At 36.1% G+C, this 21,841-nt stretch overlaps 1 protein-coding gene and 1 long non-coding RNA gene across 8 annotated transcripts in view; both read right to left on the bottom strand.

Moving 5' to 3' along the window:
* Positions 1-21,841, bottom strand: part of MYSM1 (Myb like, SWIRM and MPN domains 1) — a 38,845-nt gene that overhangs the window by 15,109 nt on the left and 1,895 nt on the right. For 3 of the 7 annotated variants that reach the window (XM_086717121.1, XM_086717120.1, XM_025912412.2), the window contains exons 2-11: positions 19,184-19,259; positions 17,263-17,333; positions 14,897-14,974; positions 14,781-14,804; positions 13,589-13,667; positions 10,308-10,406; positions 7,750-8,522; positions 3,567-3,697; positions 2,364-2,467; positions 840-917 (exon numbers count right to left, since the gene is read on the bottom strand). In XM_086717121.1, coding sequence (XP_086573247.1) covers positions 840-917; positions 2,364-2,467; positions 3,567-3,697; positions 7,750-8,522; positions 10,308-10,406; positions 13,589-13,667; positions 14,781-14,804; positions 14,897-14,974; positions 17,263-17,333; positions 19,184-19,259 — 1,513 coding nt within the window. Of the gene's footprint in view, positions 1-839; positions 918-2,363; positions 2,468-3,566; positions 3,698-7,749; positions 8,523-10,307; positions 10,407-13,588; positions 13,913-14,780; positions 14,805-14,896; positions 14,975-17,262; positions 17,334-19,183; positions 19,260-21,841 lie in introns of those variants that run through there. The other 4 variants (XM_086717123.1, XM_086717122.1, XM_086717124.1 and 1 more) reach the window with 4 other exon arrangements.
* Positions 15,548-17,256, bottom strand: LOC147578052 (uncharacterized). Its single transcript, XR_015254740.1, has 2 exons — positions 15,887-17,256; positions 15,548-15,650 (listed from the first exon to the last, which is right to left on the bottom strand). It is a non-coding gene; the product is annotated as an uncharacterized LOC147578052 (long non-coding RNA).

Here is a 21,841-nt window from a genome sequence, read left to right on the forward strand (position 1 = left end):
ATTATTCACACTCCATAAACAAAAACCTGAATTTCAGTGAGGTTAAGAAACTGCTCGGGGCGCCTGGGTGGCGCAGTCGGTTAAGCGTCCGACTTCAGCTCAGGTCACGATCTCACGGTCCGTGAGTTCGAGCCCCGCGTTGGGCTCTGGGCTGATGGCTCAGAGCCTGGAGCCTGTTTCCGATTCTGTGTCTCCCTCTCTCTCTGCCCCTCCCCCGTTCATGCTCTGTCTCTCTCTGTCCCAAAAATAAATAAACGTTGAAAAAAAAAAAATTAAAAAAAAAAAAAAAAAAAAAAAGAAACTGCTCAAGGTAAGAAAGCCAGTAAGTACACATTCACACATTCTTTCCATTCTACTGCACTGGGTGTTCACAAATAAATTCTATAGATACAGAACTTATACACACACACACATTCGTCACCCATGTTTCTTTTCAGAACCACAGTTTTTATTGGTGGAAATGACACTTTAGTATTTGTAATTCAATTTATGTCTAATGCTTGGGACAATATTTTAATTGGTATATCAGAACATCATTCTATAAATAAATGTTTACTGAAATGAATTAGGCATACCAACTTCCTGGCACCTTGGCAGATATTCTTGAGCTAGAGACCAGAATACAGAGAATAGACAAAATTTGGAAAACGAATCCAACTCCTAGTTAATTGCACCAATGCCTTCTATTTTGTTGTTTATTGGTGACTTCTAGACAAATTAACATGGGACGGATACACACACGCACACACAACAAGTGTAATATATGTGACATTAAGACATACATATATAAATGACGGAACAACTTTTAGTGATGACCTATCTGGTAAGGTCAAAGTTACCTCAAAGGTTTGTCCTTCTAAGTCTTTTGCATCACACCAATTTCCCCATGGGTCTCGGACCCTACGTCTCCTTGTGCGCTGTGATAAGATTAAAATGAAGCAAAAGGTAACAAGATTAACCTGGGGAAATCACAGCACAATACACAAAGCCAAAATGATATTTAAAAAAAAAATCAGTTAATTTCTCCATTAAAATACTGTAATCCCTGATCAGCATTGCCTGACTAAATTTTATTTTATTAATTTATGTTTAATAGTTTGCACTCTGCTCAGAAATAAATCAGTAATGATTTTCTGAATTTTACCTGGATTTCTTATTGAATTTTCATTTCCTATTGCCACTTAGAAACTAAAATACTAGGACAAAAAATATTTTTAAGATTAAAAAGAACCACCAAGAAAATGACTTCCCTTTCAACCACTTGTGGTAGAAAACTTGCAAGAACGCGTAGCAAGAGGGAGAATATTAAAACTAGAAGCAAAATTACATCTCAGCCTCAGAAAGGGAAAGACTGCCTAGTGGATGCAATAAAAACAATAAAACATTATGAAATTAGTTGACAAGATTACTAATATCTAGTTTTATAAACCCCAATACTGAAGCCTTTAAAACAGACTGCTCAAGGGCGCCTGGGTGGCTCAGTCAGTTAAGTGTCCAACTCTTGATTTCGGCTCAGGTCATGATCTCATAGTTGTGAGACTGAGCCCCATGTCAGGCTCTGTGCTGGGTGTGGTGGAGGCTCCTTAAGATTCTCTCTCTCCCTCCCTCAGTTCTTCCCAGCTTGCACTCTCTCCCTCTCTTTCTCTCAAAACAAAAAAACAAACAAACAAACAAACAAAAAAGACTGGCTCAGAGGCCAGTGTTTGAGTGGCACCTTTTCCAGCAACTGTATCTAAATACATCCTTTCTTATAAAAGTAAATCTAGGTAGGCAGAAATGGTTAACAGCCTAAATACGCTAAGAAAAATGTCCACTCTATTATCTATACGTTTCTTCATTTACCTCACCTATTACCAATCTACTTTATTAGTAAAACCAACGAGATCACACTATGACTCTGCCTTTTAAGAGACTTGTAGATCACTCACCTTTAAAATAAGATTCACAAATTGTAAGATACTGTAAAACTCCCTAACTTCAAGAATTAAAAAAGAAAGGCTACAATAGTTTGGATAGCTATTCCAAGAAGCTGAATCTTAACCTAAGACTTTTTAGCTAAACAAAGTAACTGAAAGAAAAAGGAGCTTAGCTGTATGGCTGTAAAAGACACACTGGACTTAGAAACCGGAACCAAGAATTCTAAGGCCACGCGAGCAAAGTGCGACGCTTCCGTGTCAAGTCTGCCGGCGAATTACGAGGTGCTTTTGGTTTTTGCCTTATAAACTAACATGACACTGAATAGAAACCAGAAAAGTAAATGGCTAAGGTGACATACAAGAGAAAACACGTTCTTCCACTCACTGTCCATGTGTTTAACAGGTGGCTAGAAGGGGGCACACCTTAGATGACAGGTGAACACTTACCATAGACTGCAGACGCTGTGCAAGCTGGTATGCTTCCGCCGCATCTTTTCGGTCCCTGGCTCGTGCTTTGTCAACTGGTTGTGGCCTGTTGTACACAGCCTGTTCTATTGGAATTCGGGAAAAATAAAACAGCCTATTATTTTCTGAAACTCATTCGTTCAATAGGAAGGCACACCTATACTGACTGGAAGTTGTAAGCCAATTTCTAAGTTTTGTTATACCTAAGCTTCTATCTTAATTCTGCAATTACTTGGCAGTCTCACGTAAAACTAACACTCTTAAGGAAATCTCAGTAAAATGGGATATTCAGGAAATGGGTAATTTAATTTCTAATTAAACGACTGCTAAGCTCACTTTGCTGAATTCAGAGGTCTAACACAGAAAACGTGATTTCACTTTTTTTTAGTGGCTGTGGAAGCTGCGAACCCTTAGTTTTCCTAAGCAGCCAGTCCCAAGATACAGTGCCTGGGGAAACAGACACCGAAATGAAAAACAGACCACAGGGCAGACTGTAAATTCTCTCTACAAGATAAATAAATAATCTCTGATAGGAGATTTTCTGGTTAGCTGTCTTCTCAAAGACAGAACATATTCTTCTGAAACCATGGGTTACAAAGTTCTAATTACCTATCTAATTACCTTATCACAACTATGGTTATTAACTTTCTTCAAAATGTTTGTGTCAAGTTAATTCAATAAAAGTGAAAAATACATTCAAAATCATGCATATTTGAGAAAAACTAGGGTGAAAGAAACTTGCTTCCGTGAAAAATATTTTGGCACTTTTATTACATTTAAGTGTAGAGGCTCATAAATTATTTCCTTTACTTAAACACTGCTAGACAGCATTTCTAGCATTAATACAGATTTTGCATATTGAATGGGCTACTATCAGACTTTTCTTAAAATGACGTTACTTGTACTTGACAAAGAGCTTCATTGTTAAATTATTTCTCCCACTTAGAGAATATTTTTCCTTTTCATACCACCAATTTTCACTGTAGGTTACAGGAAAATGTAGCTTAACCAACAGAAATCTGTTTTACAAAAAAACTTAGTAATACAGTTATTCCATATTATAGCATCTTTCTGAATTCTGCATCTATACTAAATCTGCTTGAATTCTAACCATCAAGGAAGTTAACGGGTGCTCTAAGGATAAAAAATGTTGAGTAAAAGATGTTGTTGGGTTTTTATTTTTACCACATCCAAAATTGATTGCTCCTATCAACTCGAGGTATGTATGAATCCGTCCAATACAATTAACATCCCCACAGTTCTTCAGGCCAGGACGTACTGAGGTCTTATTTAAGTATTTCGGTTTGCATATCTCCCTAATTAAGAGATGGAAGTACAGTTATTTTGGATAAATAAAAACATGAAAAAAGATTTCTGGGGAAAACTTTTAATATTTGAAATATCTTAAAAATTTACCCCCCTCAATCTGTAAATGTGTAGTTAAAACAATACTAATACATAATACCCAACTGTACTTTTTCCTGAAATTACCTTTAAATGATACAATAACTTACAAGTATAATGTGATTTTTATTAACTATTATTTTTTTCCCATATGAAATGCCATAGATTCCAGTTATCCCAGGATTTTAAAGTTAGAGGTTTTGTCAACAGATCCAAATTCAAGCTTCAAGAATAAAAAGGGCACTCTGACAACATATCTAAAGTATTTGGTATTAGACTTTTCTAATTTTTAATATATTACTAAGGTTCGTCCACTTTCACTTTGCTGGGCAGTATCTTTTAATTATAAGCTACCTTATAAATGCTTGAAAGTTTTATACTGGTTTTTAATCATTAGGCCAATAAATAAGAGTAAGCACTCGCAGTGGAAAACAGAAATATTAATATTATAGAGGATTTCCAAGAAATCAAGAAATGCCCAAAGACTATGAAAAAAATACAAGGTTTACATAATACAGTTCATATTTACTGAATGTACTTATTGTACCATGGCAGATAGAGTTTAAGAGTAGTGGAGAACTTAATAATAGCAGCAAACAGTTCCCGAGTGCTTATGCCAGTACTAACAGTTACACAACCTTAATCCTCACAACAGTTCTACAAAGTAGATTTTATTATTCTTATTTTAGAGATAAGGAAGCAAAAAGTCAAAGAAATTAAAGTACTTATTTGAGGAAGTTAAAGTCAAGATTTACATACAGACATTATAGACCAAGTATTCAGACATATCATGTAACAGGATTTCTTATTGAATCTTTATTTTATTCCACAAATATTTACTTTGCATCTTACATACCGGGCACTGTCTAGGCACTAAGGATACAGACATGAATATAAAGCTCCCGACTTTACATGCTAATGGGAGGATATATAGGGGCGCCTGGGTGGCTCAGTCAGTGAGGTATCTGACTTTGGCTCAGCTCATGACCTCATGGGTCATGAGGTCAAGCCCCATGTAGGGCTCTGTGCTGACAGCTCAGAGCCTGGAGCCTGCTTCAGATTCTGTGTCTTCCTCTCTCTCTCTCTCTGTCCCTCCTCTGCTCTGTCTCTTTCTCTCTCTCAAAAATAAAATTTAAAAAAAATTTAATGGGAGAATGTGACTAATATATATTACATATTAATATATTGCTTGTAATCTTATATTAATATATAATTAATTATATATATAGCAGTAAGGGCTAGGAAGAAACAGTAAGAAGGATAAAGGGATAGAGAGACAAAAAGGCACAGACTACTTCAGAGAGGGTGTTTAGGGAAGGCCTGCCTAAGCAGAAACCAAATTTAAAATCATACATTCTACAGGCATTCAGTGAGGGCAAGAAGTAATTTGTGATATGGCAGGGTATCAGAAATGCCATTGAAAAGATGAGATTTCAGTGTTTTCACTTCAGTTCAGTGTGAAAGAAAAGGAAACAAATTGCACAAATGAAGGCAAGAAAACAGGAATGAACACGGTGTAACAAGCTACCAAAAATCTGTAGCAATCTAAAAACAGTATTGATTTAATTAAAGACTGCCCAAATCGAAAGACTTTAAACAAAGCTCAGCACTAGTTTGGTGCTGAACAAACGGTTAAGGCCTCTAAAGATCCCTGTTCGTGATTCATCATGCCAACTTTTCCCCTTAACAAAGAGTGCCTTTTGTATTTGCTTAGAACAAGCACTGCCCTAAGCACTAGAGGTGTAACAATGAACACAACAGACAAAAGTCTGTCCATATGAAGTCTGTATTATCATGGGGAGGGAGAGGGAAGGAAGAGAAGACAATACAGAAATAAAAACGTCGTATCTTCAGTAGTAGTAAGTTCTATGAAGATAAATAGAATACAAACTAAGAGAGTGAGGGGCAGATGTGAGCTATTTTAGATAGGGTGGTCAGTGAAGTCCTCTAACTTCCCTGGAGCAGACCTGAGGGGACAACGATGCATGGTTCACCAAGATCTAGAAGGCAGCATGGGGGAAGCATTCAGGGCAGAGTGAAAAAGTCTGAGTCAAGGACCTGAGATGAAGTGAGAAAATTACAAGTCAAGACTGCAGACCCTGAAGTCACCTTCACCTAATGTGACCTGGAACAAGTTCTTTTTCCTCTCTGAGACTCATTTTTCTCATCTGTAGAATGAGGACGAGTTTGTCAGAACTGGAGATGACTTAAATACATTTAAATGCATTCGGGAGGCATTCAATAACAGTGTTAACTATCTTAAAACATTCCCATAAACAGGGGGTCAGTTGCATGTGTTTTTATGGAAAGGATCCTTTAGCTACAAACAAATCAGGTCTTTTCTTTTAAAACTTTAACTCTTCTACTTTTTTTTTTTAACACCACCTCCAGTCCCCTCTTCTATTTCCGAAGAGAATAGTTTGGAGTTCCTGTTCAAAACACTTCTTTCTCCTTTCACACTGTTCTGTTAAATCACATACTCAAACAGCCTTTAACTGGTGTTATGACTAAGGCAAATGTCATTAGGAAACTACTGCCATATAATTTATACTATCTACATAAGTTATTCTGCCTTATTGAGAACTCAAAATTCAAACAAATGAAATTTGATTAAAGTACCATTAAGTCACTCACTGATGATTCACACAGGTAAAAAAAATTTTTGAGTTATTATTTTGAAGTCCTTCCATTTTGGCCATTCATCCTCTTATTTCCAAAAACAAAATTAGATCTAATCTGACTGGTCTTTTTCAGTAGTGTCAATCAGGCAATGTGAAATAATGGAGGAAATGACTGACAGAGTTAGGACCTGCTCACAGGTCCTCTTTCTGTCAGTGGCTGGTTATATAATCAAAGGCAGGCCCCTAGACCTCTCCTGACCTTAGAATCTCCCAAACACAGAAAATACCACCTGCCTATTTTACAGGACTGTTGTGAGGAATCAAACAACATAGAAAAGCTTTCTGTAAACCGTTAAGTACTATGCGAATAGCAGCTGTTCCTTATATTTATTTTCCTTTGAGACCACCTTGCCCAGAAATTTTACTTTTAGCCATCTCGACCATCAGCAAGACAACCACGAGTCAAGAACAAAAATCTTTCTTTTCTGACAAAGCTATTTTAAAAATTAGTCAAATTAATATTGTGTGAGTACTGAAGGTTACGGACAGAATACACATGATTATTTGTTTTCCTTTGGTAATCTTCCAAGGTTATGGCAGAAGTCCTCTGTAAAGATGGCTCTATGCAATTAAGTGTCTCCAGAAGCAGTAACAACAATTATGAATGTCTGGTAATGTCTTAATTAAACTATCACGAAAAATTCAATTTGCAGAGCACTTAGGCTAATAAGGTGGGAAGTTTTTTGGTTTGCGCCCCACCCAACACTAAATAATTCAAATAAAAGGTATTGACAATTCAAAAGATGAACTTCATCTATCAGAAAATTCCTGTATCCTAATGAAGCTAGATGAAGGGATTACGTTCACATTATGTTACAAGTTCAAAGCTGAAAGCATTTATAGCAATTTAGGAAAAGGTTTCTGTAATCTAGCCACATTTAATGACACTATCCTTTTGTTACCAAAATTTTCTCTTTGTACTTACAAGTACATGATAAACTAGGAAAGACATTCTCCTTTTCAAGTTTTTTTCTTTCTGTATCTTCCTAACACTGTCCTAAGAAACTGCTTCTTAAAGCAAATTATCCCTTTTTTCCAGGACCAAATACCCTTAATGAACAGACAGATGGGATGAAATAGCTATAGATGACAATATGTACCAAAGCTTTCAAAGAAAACTTCCTTATGAGAAATTTGAAGTCTTGCCTATTAAAATATATTCATATGTTCAAGCTCTCTGCATCACTCGCAATGTAAATGACTAAAACCTCAATAGGCCTCATTAAAATACCCTAGAGTATCAGAAGTTTTAAAACGGTATCTAAAATAGAATTCTTCCTTACCACTGATCCAAAATGTAATTCCTAATTTTCAAATAGCGTTCTGGTGTCTTAGCTTGGCGCCCCTCAAAAAACTCAGGAATTGCTTGTTTTTCTTCTTCTTGAATGGTATTTCTATCTATTTCCACTTCTTGTTCTGGTGGCTTAAGCTCTTCTTCCTCGTGGCTCTCCCCCTCCATTTGGCAGGAAGAATGAAAAAGCATTTCTTCATCACTCAGATCTTCCCGAACTTCACAAAGCTCTGGAAAAGGCAGCTGCCTGGCATCGTCTATTACTCCATTTCCATCATGTTTTTCACAGCTTTTCACCAGTTTATTACATTTCTGATCATTTAATTCAACTGATTTTTTGTCACTAGTGCTCTGTTTTTCAGTCCAAAATGTAATTCCTGAGCTTGAAAGTACTTCCATTTCACCCTGCTTTGTATTCTCAAAATATTCCCTGGAAGATTTAGATATGGAATCTTCCTGGTTGTAAGAAGCAATAAATTCTCCTTGACTGGTTTCATGACTTTTACTATTAGGAATGTTTAATAAGACATCACTGCCAGGAATTTTGGGAGGAGCTTGAGAAGTCACCTCATCTGCCTCATCTGTAATGTCTACTTCTTCATCATCAGATAACTTTTCAATTTTTATAGCATTCAAGTTGGGATCAGCATGTCCCCTTAAACCTGATGGCGTCCAGGCCTTTGTGCCTTCATCTTCATTTTTAATCTGAAGACCACTGCTGCTCTTCTGATGTGGTGTTCCCTTCTCTGGACCATCTAATTTTACCTTATTAAAAATCAAGATAAAACCCCCATATTAACATTTAAAAATTTAACCACTGGTACATATATGATAAATACAATTATTAAACCAAGTACATGTCAATGGCATACCTTTATTGTGCTTTCCTTCTAAGGACTGATTCACAACTGCATTTTAAATGTAAAATATCATCATTTCAAATTTCCATAAATATATTTGACTCATTTATGGTCTGGTGATTTTATTAATCAAATAATCATGACCTATGTACAACTATACTTGTTTTTCCATTTTAAGTTTAAAACAGGAATCTGGTGTAGATCAACCAGAGAATGAACCAAAAAAAAAAAAAAACAAAAAACCTGTCATACAAAGGGATTCTTTAAGATATTAAAATATTTTTAATGGCTTAATTCTTAGAATGTCAGATACTTCCACTGATCATTTTTTATAAAGCTAAACAGCTCATTATTTAAAGGAATCTATGTCACATATCTTTATTTAGTAAACTGAAGGTAAATACAGCGATAATAGAAACAACTATTTTTCAAAGGTTCATTTAATAGAGTTCCAGCATTATACAGCTTATAATTTAAAGCATGAAATTATCTTCCATATCTGCTATTATAGACATAAATATCTAGTCAAGGAAAAGAAAACAATTGTCAATGAATATAAAGGATTTAAAATAAAATCTTTACATAAATGGTTTTTGAAAAATCTTGTACATGACTGACATTCCCAAGGATGACAGCTCCTAAAAAAGAGCTTATTGTGATTCTGTATCACAATAGAACCCCAGGATCCAGTACTTGAGGTTAACTGGCTTACTGTGTAAAGAACAAAAGGGTAGGAGGACAGAAAAACAGATGTGGACATATAGCCTGGAATGGCTTTTAACAATCTTGCTATTTACTCGAAGTCTCCTGTTTTTACGCTAAAAATTCAGACAAAATTTTATATTTCATAACATATTAATGTCTCTTTTAACATCACAGTGTATCCTTTCACCCCAAATCTTTGAGAAAGATTAACACTACAAGATGTTGTGCATGTTTGAGTCTGAGGAGCATGGAAGTGCGAATAACCAAGTTAATCTTTATTCTCTTCCATAATACTTTGGCCATGGTGGGCTGCCCTGTAAATGCTTTCGTCTGGTTAAAGACGTAGCACATGACTGATGTATAATGAATCCATTCCATTACCTACTTCCTATGCTCAAATGACACTAAGAGAAATCTTGTATACAGGGTAAAACCTATTATTTGCATTAAAAGAAAACAGCAAGTATCACTTAAGACCCTTTCAAATTCTGTATAATTGTGTTCCCAGAACTCAAGCAGAAAACATATTACAATTTTCTAAACATCAAAACTACATGGTTAAATATAGCATAGATTACTTGAAAGGATAAAGCACTAGACCATAACACTGCAACTTACTGAAGTTCTCAGATAATTTTACATAAAAATTATAAAAGTTTCACTGCTATTAAACAGATTTTAGCATCATGTTAATATTTATGGCCCCTAAGTTCTAATCATTCTTAAAAGCTACAATGCAGCCAATCTTTAAGAAGAAAAGGTATTTTCCAGGAAACAATGACTTCCAATAGCAATACTCAAAAAACTAAAGATATGCTTTCAGATTTTTGAAGATAAACATGTGTTAAGTACTATAAGAATAAAAAATACTTTTATTACAAAAACTTCAGACATTGACTTTAATGCCTCAATTAAAAAGCTACTTTTGCTTACTAATTTTTATTGCAATTATTATTACTGACTAGGATATTTATATCCTGCTTACCTTATTTTTAAAGTACTGCCTGGCATAACTCTTAACTTGTAAAACAGTGCGACTTCCAATTAGCTTTGCAATTTTGGTCCACCTTCGGCCAAATTTAGCCTATATTATCAAAATGGAAAAGAAATGGATTTTGATTAACTTAATATTCCAAGCAACTGTCACATTAAGAAAAACCTAAAAGAACAACCCATCTTTATTTTCTAAAGCACACAATGAAGTCTCATATATAGCTAAGATTCTTAAACTCATTAGAATCTAGACTTCTGAAAACTGACCAAAATGATTTAGAAATTAGTTTTTACAGCTTTCGAGATGAAGATGCACCGCTTATATATTCCTAACCCTATGTATTCATATTGCACATTATGAGGTTCCCAACCTAAAAAACAAATGCCTCAAAAAAGGGAGGTTACATTTCCCATTTATAGAATCAACTGATTATATTCTGACACTGATTTCAAAATACCTTTTTTTTTAAACCCAGATCCATGGGTTACAATACCCATTACCTATCCCATAGTACTTTTACTCTACATAGTATGGCAGTAAACTGACTTACAAGAATGAATCACAAATGATAGGACCTGCATCCAACAGCTTCCTGTAGCCCTGTACTGTTTAAGGCTGTGTGCCTGGGAACAATGAAGCTGTGATGGGAAAAAAAATGAGACCCGGGGGGAGATCTGGAGGTTTCTGAAGTACAGAAAGGAATGCAATAATTTTTTTTAAAACTATATTTGGTGTTCTAACTTTTAAGTTTATTTTGAGAGAGGCAGAGACAGTGCAAGTGGGGGTAGGGGCAGAGAGAGAGGGAGAATCCCAAGCAGGCTCTGTGCTAATAGCATGTGGGGCTTGAACTCATGAACTGTGTGAGATCATGACCTGAGTCGAAACCAAAAGTCAGATGCTTAACTGACTGAGCCACCCAGATGCCCATGGGAATGCAGTATAATTTTAAAGCTAAAAGGAATTTTTAAGTGTCAATTCTATTACTTGACATATAAATCTTCACAGTAGTTCTACAACTCAGGTAAGCTGATCTCAGGGCCAGATTTATAGGTCACGTTACGACATTTACAGGTCATGACTTACAGTGGCAAATCATCTTCAAGACCTGACCCAAATAATAAATTAATTATATACTTATTTCTGATATTCATGAGAAAATCTGACACATGAACATTTCTTAAAACTGAAAGTACTTTGGGGTGCCTGGTGGCCTGGTCAGTTACGATTCTGACTCTTGATTTCAGTTCAGGTCATGATCTCAGGTTCATGAATTCGAGTCTCACATCGGGCTCCGTGCTGACAGTGCAAAGCTTGCTTAGGATTCTCTCTCCCTCTCTCTGCCTCGCCCTCCCTAAAATAAATAAATAAACTTAAGAAAAAAAACAAACTCAACGTACTTCTAGGATAATTCTTAGTAAGTATAAATTAAATAATTAACAACTATCTTAAATAATTTTTCTCCTAACTAACACCTAGCTGAGGGCAACTTACTGCAAAATTAGTTATATTTATTGTGGGATGAAGGCAAATGAATAACTTCGTAGCATGGAACACTTCTGGACGCAGCAAAGATCTGGACAATTGGGGCTGTAGGAGCTTAGGCATTATGAAAACTGGAGATGGTACACTAACAAGGGGAACAAAGAAAAAACTCACCAATTTCAAAATAGAGAAAAAAGAGAGCTCTATGCCCAAAAAAGGGAAAGAAAAATCTTCCTTCATCATTCAGTACCACACAATTCCTTTCCCTAAAGCCTGAGAGAATTCAGTGTATAAACAAACTATATCAACAGGTTAAAAAGGCTGGGAATACAACCAATAGTTCCATGTAGTTTTGTGGGAAAACATTCTAAGTTTAAAATATCTGTTTATGTATACAAGTAGATATCTACCTATCTATCTATCTATCTATCTATCTATAAATAAATATATATTTGCTTATATAGGGACAAAATATCTCTGGAAGCATACACAAAGAACAGATGACAATGGTTGCCTCCGGCAATGAGAACTAAGGCAGAGACAGGAGTGATAGGGGGACTTAACACCCTGTAACTTTAGATACCCTATGAATTTTGAGCCATGCAGATGAAGCCCCTATCATTACCACCAGTGTCAACAATAATCTAAAAATTTACAACCCATTATTGGGTGTGTATATGTGCGCGCGCGCGCGCGCGCACACACACACACACACACACACACACACACACACACACACAGAGTCTTCAGTAAGGGGCAAAACACCAAAGCAATCAGCAATCTTAAATCAGTGACTAGTTAATTAAAGTTCAGTTATAAAAATGATAATCATGCAACAGAATGAAATACCAATATAAAAAACATCAACAGTACAGGATAAAAACCTCAGGAGGAGATAAAACCTTCAAGATAGTTTATTTATTTATACAAAGACATCACAGAATATATAGATGTCATGGTGATAACTGTAAAAATACAAATACATTTTATTTCCCTCATCTGCAGAAACGTTAACAATGACATTTCAATTTGCATTCATAAATCCCACATAAATATTACATAAATGTCCTATATATAAGTATATATCATTTCAAAATTAGCATAATACTGGGTAACATGTTCCTTAAAGAAAAAGATACAACCTACACTTAATAGAAAAAAATTTCCAAATATTTTCGTAAAAGTTTCTTCATGTTAGTAGGAGAATTTTCAGAATTAGAAACTGGCGTACTTTTTTTTTTTCTATTATGTAACCTGTGGACATTTAAATAGATCTCAGTGAAACATTCATGCAAAAGAAGTATTTCTGGTCTTCCACTACATCCACTAAAAAAATATTCGGACTGTGTGCACAATGCCAAATATCTGAATAAAAAAGAACTCAGCTCATTATGCAGACCGTTCCAAATATACAAGTTTTTTTGTTTTTCTGGGTTTTTTTCCCCCCAAGAGAAAACATCAGATAAGTATTTTCTTCCTTTTAATCTAGGTAGTTGGTGTTATGTATACAGACAGAGCTCAGTTTCCTGGGTTTTACCAATACCAAAAAAGAGTGGGGGGAGGATGAAAACTATCTAAAATATTGATCCAAATCTATTTTAATATTTTAGTAATCTAGACACGAGTTAAAAGGAATTCTCTCATGCTATACTATCAACATCGCCACTACAGAAAGACTAAAGATGTGATCATTAAAAAGAAATCTCTGGTCTCTACAAATTAACCTTATAATTCTTTTAATATTGGCTTCTAGAATTATTTTACTATAAATTAAAAATTGCACTATTTACCAGCCCTTGTTCAAACAGCTCTTTTTCTTCTATCGTCCACTTTACTGAGTAACTGGCTGGTTTTGTAGGAGAGTGTGCCCTGAAGGGAAAAAAAGGAATTGCAAAAAAAAAGTCTGAAATGGAACATTCCATATTTATGCAGCTAAAGGTTACACAGATAGCCATAGGCTAAATTCAATACTGTGTCTAAGAGTTAAAAAGAAGAAGAAAAAGAAGGCTGCAGCCTCTACCTGGGGGCAGATTTACCCTGTCTTGTATACTTCTCTAGCCCAGGATGATAGGAGCCTCAAAAGACATAATCCTTGGGTCTGAGTGAAGATAACACTAAAAGACATCAAAGGAAGTCAATGTGGTAGCCAGCAGGCTTCCTTACACTGGACACAAAGCAGCAGACATTAATAAATTTCCAAATCCTAAAAGGTATATGAGTGTTTAAATTGGCTCCAGAAATATTATCTCTCTGATTCTTTCATGTAAATCTATGTAAATATCAAGCAAGAAAAGAAGAAACTGTGGCATTATGTTTATTACTTCTGAAACGCAGTCCCTTAAGAAATTAAAAATAAAATAGTGATGAAGCTCATTAATTTAATTCAAGCAAACCATTAATCTTTACTAACTTCTTTTTCTTTGTTTGTTGTTATTTATTCAGCGAAATACAAAAGCCAAAGTCTGCTCAGTGTTCAAACCCTTGGCAATTGTAAATCTACCCTTTGTAAGTCTACCCTTTGAGGGACCACAAACGTGAAAGGTTATAAACAATAAATAACATCAAATTTCCTTCAATTACAGGGAAAGAATATTTATAAAATGTTAATACTTAATTTCTCTAGATAATTTTTGAAGGCCACAAATTCAAATTAAATTTTTGTTTGAAATGAGTGAAAATTAACTGACAGGACAACAGAAATCAAGCCAATTCCTAACACATTAGCAGCTTTAAAATATTTCCCCACATATCCCTAGGAAAACATCTTTTCCATAACCATGGAATTGCTTATGCAGGACCATAATAGAAATTCTGACATATAAATAATATCATAAAATTATCTTGTGGCATTCCAACATCTGTATAAGAAACTTTGATTTTATATTTTTGTACAACCCAAGGTTAAGAGTTTTTCCACAGGCCAACTATAATTTTTATTTAATTCTCCTATAATTTTAGAATATAAAACATATAAGTACATACATGATTTTTGCTGATTTCTGTAGACTGCACCACATGAAAAAGAAAATAAGGGAGCTTAGGAACACATTTTTAAAAATACAGTTCATACTGTTAAGAGTATTAAAAATTAATTTTACCTCTTCATGTATTTTTTATCACCTTCCTTTTGATCAAGCCAGAAATTTTCTGGAAGTGATTTTTTAGATAAGTAATACCTGTGTAATTATTAAAGAAACTTTTTAAACAATAATAAAATCATGTAATTTTTAGGTGACTTATATTAAGTAGGCACTCATTATCATGAAAATCACACTTGAACCTTAGCTAAACTAGTTCTTCTTAAAACCCTTCCAGGTCTGCAAAAATTATGATGAAAATATACCTCACAAGGCTGTTACATGGATTAAATATTACATGTGAAATCACACAAACATAGCACCTGCACAAAATGTGTGCTACAAAAATATTAGCTTCTCCTATATTCCCTATTAGATAGAAGTGGTTAAGAGAAGAATGTAGGTAGCCTTAAATGTTTCATTTAAATAATTTTTTGTTAAAACATATGGGAGGGGCGCCTGGGTGGCGCAGTCGGTTAAGCGGCCGACTTCAGCCAGGTCACGATCTCACGGTCTGTGAGTTCGAGCCCCGCGTCGGGCTCTGGGCTGATGGCTCAGAGCCTGGAGCCTGTTTCCGATTCTGTGTCTCCCTCTCTCTCTGCCCCTCCCCCGTTCATGCTCTGTCTCTCTCTGTCCCAAAAATAAATAAATGTTAAAAAAAAAAAAAAAAACAAAACATATGGGAAATGTAATAGATGAATTTGGTTGTCCAGGATTAACTGGGGACTATGATTTCATAGTTCTAAAGGGAACAGAATTCAGGGTTGTTCTCTACCTTAATTATTTTTTTTTTTTTTTCCCCAACGTTTATTTATTTTTGGGACAGAGAGACACAGAGCATGAACGGGGGAGGGGCAGAGAGAGAGGGAGACACAGGATCGGAAACAGGCTCCAGGCTCTGAGCCATCAGCCCAGAGCCTGACGCGGGGCTCGAACTCACGGACCGTGAGATCGTGACCTGGCTGAAGTTGGACGCTTAACCGACTGTGCCACCCAGGCGCCCCTCTCTACCTTAATTAAAATAACTTAGGTCAAATCTGCTATGGACCCTCCCTCTCAAACTTCTTAAAACTGGCCCATTGTAATACTCTTAGATTAGTCTGAGATGTTCTTCCCTTAACAAATATGGACTATATATCTTGTATGTCAGGAACTACGCTAGGTACTAGGAGCTGAGGACCAAGATACAAGAAAACAAACATCCCTGTCCTCTGAAAGTTCACACAGCTTTCACTCTCATTATTTGTTTCCATATCTGGAAGTGAGCCAATGACCACTTAAATATTCATTGAGAATTGCAAGGTTCAATGCATTAGCCGATAGCCACATATAAACAAAGATTGTAAAATATCTCAGTAATGTTTTTCTATTGATTAAATGTTGAAATGTTATCTTAGATATAGTGGGTTAAATCAAATATCTTAATAAAATTAATTTTACCTGATTTAAATGTGGCTACCAGAAAATTTAAAATGATATATGTGCCTTGCACTATTTTTCAATTGAAAAGCAATGATCTAGGCTGTAGCTATGATGTTGGGGAAAGTAAGAGAATAAGAAAGCCTAAAAGGAGTTAACCTAGGATAATTAAAGGTACAGACACTCTGAAATCAACATAGCAATAACTGAATAAAGGGAACAGAGAAATTCTGGCTTAACAAGGAGGTAGATATCCAAAAAATACAGATGAGAGAGTTAAAAATAACCCCGTTTATCAGACTATTATTAATAATCTTTAAAAATCATAAAACCAGAAATCATTTTGTTCAATCCTTTCATTTTACATATAAGAAAACAGAGTCCCAAAGAAGTTAAATCGCCATCATCAAATTTAAACATGGACAAGAAGCTAGTGGCTAAACTGTGGATAAAGATCTACGACTTCTGAGGGAAAAAAAATCTTCAACCTGCAGTTATTTGTTTTGTGCTTTTTACTTAGATTCCTACCATGTAACATCTGTAAATTGGTGGAGTAAGAAGGGAGAACTTTTACATATTCTAATTCTGTGTCCCTGGGTAAGTTAACATCTCTGCGTTTCAGCTTCTATAACTGAAGATAAAGGCCTGGACTCAATGATCTTGGACATGGATTAAAGGTTCCAGCTGACGTAAAACATCCTATAATTTCTACTCAACATTCAGATAGTATAAAGAGTGGGTTGACAAAAGAAACTCAAACATACTGAGTCAGATCTCAAACTCTGCAGTAAAACAGAACCAAAGGAATAAAATGAGGCTTTTTGCATAGGTAGATAACACATTATGTAACTGCAGTCTGGGGCCAAACAAGATCCATCTAGTAATAACAGTGGTCTCTTTTGTAAGTCTTGCATTTACAGGTTTTTAACCCTGAGAGTTTTACTTTCCTCATGATCATTAAAGGATACTCTTCTTCCAACAACATCTTCTGAATGACAGCTCTGTTCTCTTCACTGATGGTGCTATCCAGAGTCCAAGGCTATTAAAAAATAAATATTTTTCTTTTTATTTACGCTTTTTGAAATTATCTTCTATGTCTTATTAAATGAAATACATGATACAAGGATTACAAATAATAAAAGCTACCATTTACTAAGCACAGACAGATCTCTGATTCCCACGATAACACTGTGAGATAGGTGTTACTACTTCACTGATGCATCCATGGCCCCGCTAATGTTTCAAGTGGAGGAGCAGAGAGTTGGTACACAAGACTGCTGGATTCCAAGGCTCAGGCTCCTTGCCCATGATAAAGTCATAATGGCTATCATGTATGAAAAGTTATCAGGTAGCAAGCATGTTGCTAGATATTTCACCTATTTCCAAAACTCACCACACTTTTTTCCCTTACGGCACAATCTCTCCTTAAAGGATCATACTCATTTTCAACTCTCAAAACTTAAAAAATTTCAGCTCAGGTCTCTTCTCCAGGCTCCATCTAGACTGTTATTATCCAACTGTCAACTCAAAATGTCCACGTGGATATCTAGCAGGCTTCTCAAAAATTAACATATTCAAAACTCACTAACATATACCTTCACCTGCTTCTCCCGTGTTCCCAACTTTGTACCCAGCATTATTAGTCACCTACTTATTCAACCTAGGAATCATCCTGGATTCCTCCCTTTTTTCTCAATCCCATATCCGATCTACCAAGCAGTTCTATGTCCAAAACATAATTAAAATCTGACACCTCTGCCACAACCTCAGGCCATACCACCATCTACTCTTGCTTAGGTTGCCACAAATGTTTCCCAACTGGTCTCTTTGGTGCTACTCTTGCTGCATACAAACATGACAGAGCTCTGGTCTGCCTCTCCAACCCTGCCACTCCCCGCTTTCCCACTACATTCTAGATACTGGCTTTCAAACAGAGCCTCTGTGCTGCTATTCCTTCTGCCTAGAATGTTTTTCCTCAACTCTTCATGTATCTACTCCTCTTTGTTACTTGTCAACTTAACTGTCACCTTCTCAGTTTCCTTCAAAGACACCTTCATCTAAAATAGGCTCACCCCCTGTTTCCGATTCTGTGTCTCCCTCTCTCTCTGCCCCTCCCCCGTTCATGCTCTGTCTCTCTCTGTCCGAAAAATAAATAAACGTTGAAAAAAAAAAAAAATTAAAACAGACTCACCCCATTACTCTCAGCCATCATCTTATGTTCTTCACAGTCTATAATTAATTAGCCTACTTATTTATCACCTGACTCCCTTTTAGAATACAAGCTTCTTGTGAGCAAGACTATGTCTCAATTATGTTTCCCCTGAACCTGTCCTAGTGTGTGACACACAGTAAGTACTCAATAAGTAATTGCTAAGTGAAAAAAATGAACCCTGCAACGATCCCCATCTTTTAGAAGAAACTGAGGTTCAAAAATCTGGTAAGTGGTAGGGCAAGGATATATACCTAAATCTAGCTGGCTCCAAAGTTGTTTCTCAACAGGCCATTTTTCAAAGTCAAAAGAAGTTAAGACTAAGTTTCTTTTCTCTTTTTTAATGTTTATTTTTTGAGAGAGAGAGAGAGAGAGAGAGAGAGTGCAAGTGGGGGAGGAGCAGAGAGAGGGAGACACAGAATCCAAAGCAGGCTCCTGGCTTTGAGCTGTCAGCACAGAGCCCGAGCGGGGCTTGAACCCCTCAGCCGTGAGATCATGACCTGAGCCAAAGTTGGACACTTAACCGACTGAGCCACCCAGGTGCCCCTCTTTTATTTTTAACTAAGAAAAATGTTTCAGTATATTACCTCTGCAACTGCTGAGAACCACCAAGCAAGAAAAGAGGTACCCGGGCAATAAGTAGTAGCTTAATGCACCTGATATTTTCATAAAATACTTACAATAAGACCATTCTCAGCTCTCCATGATGAGTCAAGATAGTGATCTTGTAAAACAGACGCTGTATTTTCATTGCTTCTGTAATAATTAAGAAAATGGGTAAAAAAAAAAAAAAGGGGATATTATGCCAGTTAATGAAAATAATTTACACAGCACAGTGACTGGCAGGGTATAGATGTTACGCAAATATTGTGTTCCCTTCTTCCCTTAACAAACAGACTTACCAGTGCAGAAATGCCTGCTCTATTTCTTTAACCTGTGATATATACAGTGGCGTTAAGCCACCCTATTTCAACCCCTAACCAGCTAGTCTGTTCACTTCTGTTTGCCAAGAGTAAACAACTTCAAGAGAAAACAAATACCCCGCAGCAGCAACCACAACATGCTCTATGGCTATGAACTAACACTTCAGAGTTCTTTTGATGTGCATGCATATGAATACAGGAATTCAACTTTACAATTAATTCTTTTAGTTATATCTAAAGCATAAAGGCCATCAACAGCAGCACCACCCTCAAAATGAAACAACAGTGGATCAAAGAACCAAAATAGAAAATACTCACAGTAAAGAGAACAGAAAACTTGATGTTTTAATAACAACTCATATAATAAAAAAAAAAAATTAACTTGGGTTATCCGGGGGTTTTTCTACATCCACGGGGACTAAACTGTTAATTCTCACTCCTTTCACCAAACTATTAAAAACTCTCTGAAGTCACATTGTTCACTTCTTATGCAAAAAAGCCAAACAGTTAAATTTTAGAAGGCCCAATCTACGATATAATTAAATTTAATATTTGCTTTTTTATGTCTTGAAGTTATAGTTTCCTAGAAAATTACTGACTTTTCCCAGGCCTACTCTAGTGGTAAGAATTTTGTACCTTAGGCTGCAAAAACCTATCTACAGGTTTATACTTCTGAATCCTCAATTAGTTCTACAGTAGTTCTAATAAATTGTGGGACTAATGGATTATGTACAATGAACTAAAAGCAATTAATTTCTCTCTGCTGTTGATGGCAAAAAGGTTTCAACTCAGGTGTTAACTGTGATTTGGTAGCATTCCAAAGGATTCTGAGACTTGTATCAGCAGAAGGAAAACTTTGCGTAAGGAAGTCTGCCAAGGGTGCAGGAGGTGGGACTAGTATCACTTCAGGTTCAATGCAGGTATCTTTTTACAGTGTTCCTCCATAAGGATTAGCAACTTCCACACCTCTGGTGTATACATCTGGACACCTACCTGAATCTCCACAGGTAGGCACAAATTAACATGTTTAAATCTTAGTTGAGAAATTCCACCCAAATCTGCTACTCTTCCATTGTTTCCTATCTCAAAACATATTAATTCCCCTAGTTTCCCAAGCCAGAAATCTGAACCTGCCCTTATTTCCTCACAATGGACATTCAATTCATTGCCAACCCTGTGGCTTCCTCCCTTTTCAAATCCAGTCCTTCCACTATATCCATGCTGACCTCTAAGGTCCTGTAGTTTCAGACCCACTTTTCCTGGGTAAGTGCCTAAGATAAAGCTGACACGTCATCCACTTCCCCTTATCTTTTTCCAGGTATCCCCATCTGGCCCATATGTAAGTTTTACTGTCTCTCACCCAATAAGAATGTTAGTTCTAGGAGAGCAAGGAGTTACTTTGATAACTGCTATATATGTAGGCCTTGCCATATAAAAGGTGCTCAATCAACATTTGTTGAATGAATGAACAAGACAGGTGGAACATGGGTCACCCAGGTCTATAGAGTTACGGAATGAGAATTTTATCATAAAACAAATCAGGGACTGAAGGGAACAGCATGATCAGATTTGGATGTAAGAAAGACTGATCTAACTTCAGTAAGGAATAGAAGGGGGACAAAGAGACAAGTTGAGAGTGAGTGATTATATAAATATTAAGAGAGGTGACAGTAATTTAGACCTAGGGAACAAGCAGTATGAACAGGAAGAAGTGAATAAATTTGAGAGGATACTTACAATCAACAGACCTTTAGCAACCAACAGGACAGAAGGAGTGAAAGAAGAGAGGTAAGGAAAAGGGATAAAGTCTAGGTCTGTGCCTTGAATTACTGAGTGGATGGTGCCATTTATTGAACTAGGGAACTTGGAGAGGCAGATGGCAGGTGTGCTGGGAAAAGTTTGTAAGCTGAGATTGAGGTGCTTATGAAACATCCAAAAACAGATTCAGAGAAGTAGATAAATGGATCTAAAGCTCAGGAGAGATGTGAGTTGGTGATGGATTTGGGAAACATCAGCATGTTTTAAGGTGTAACTTGAAATAACTGTCATTTTTTTTATGGTAAAAAATGGTTGAACATTGGCAATATTTTACACGTTCCAATCTACCAGAGAGCAATTTTAAATCTTGAGAGATGGCATAACTAGGGGCTGCGTGGCTAGTGTTAGTTTTTGTTAGTTTTGTCTGATGACAAAACCCCATGGAACACTTTAAGGACAAGCAGAAGAAAAGGAAGATGAAAACGAAAAGGTAGAAGTAAAAGGGAAACCAAAGTTTCAATGCCACCTTCTAACTTTGGTAGCTAGAGTTTAGCAAGTACTTAGAAGTGTGTTTTCAATTAATCCTCAACGGTTCCACAGACGTTGTCATTAGCTTTAACTACATACCTCAAGGGGCACCATTCACACTACATTCCA

This window comes from Puma concolor, chromosome C1 (genome assembly GCF_028749965.1).
Source record: "Puma concolor isolate L17-30 chromosome C1, mPumCon1.1.hap2, whole genome shotgun sequence".
Classification (NCBI taxonomy): Eukaryota; Metazoa; Chordata; class Mammalia; order Carnivora; family Felidae; genus Puma; species Puma concolor.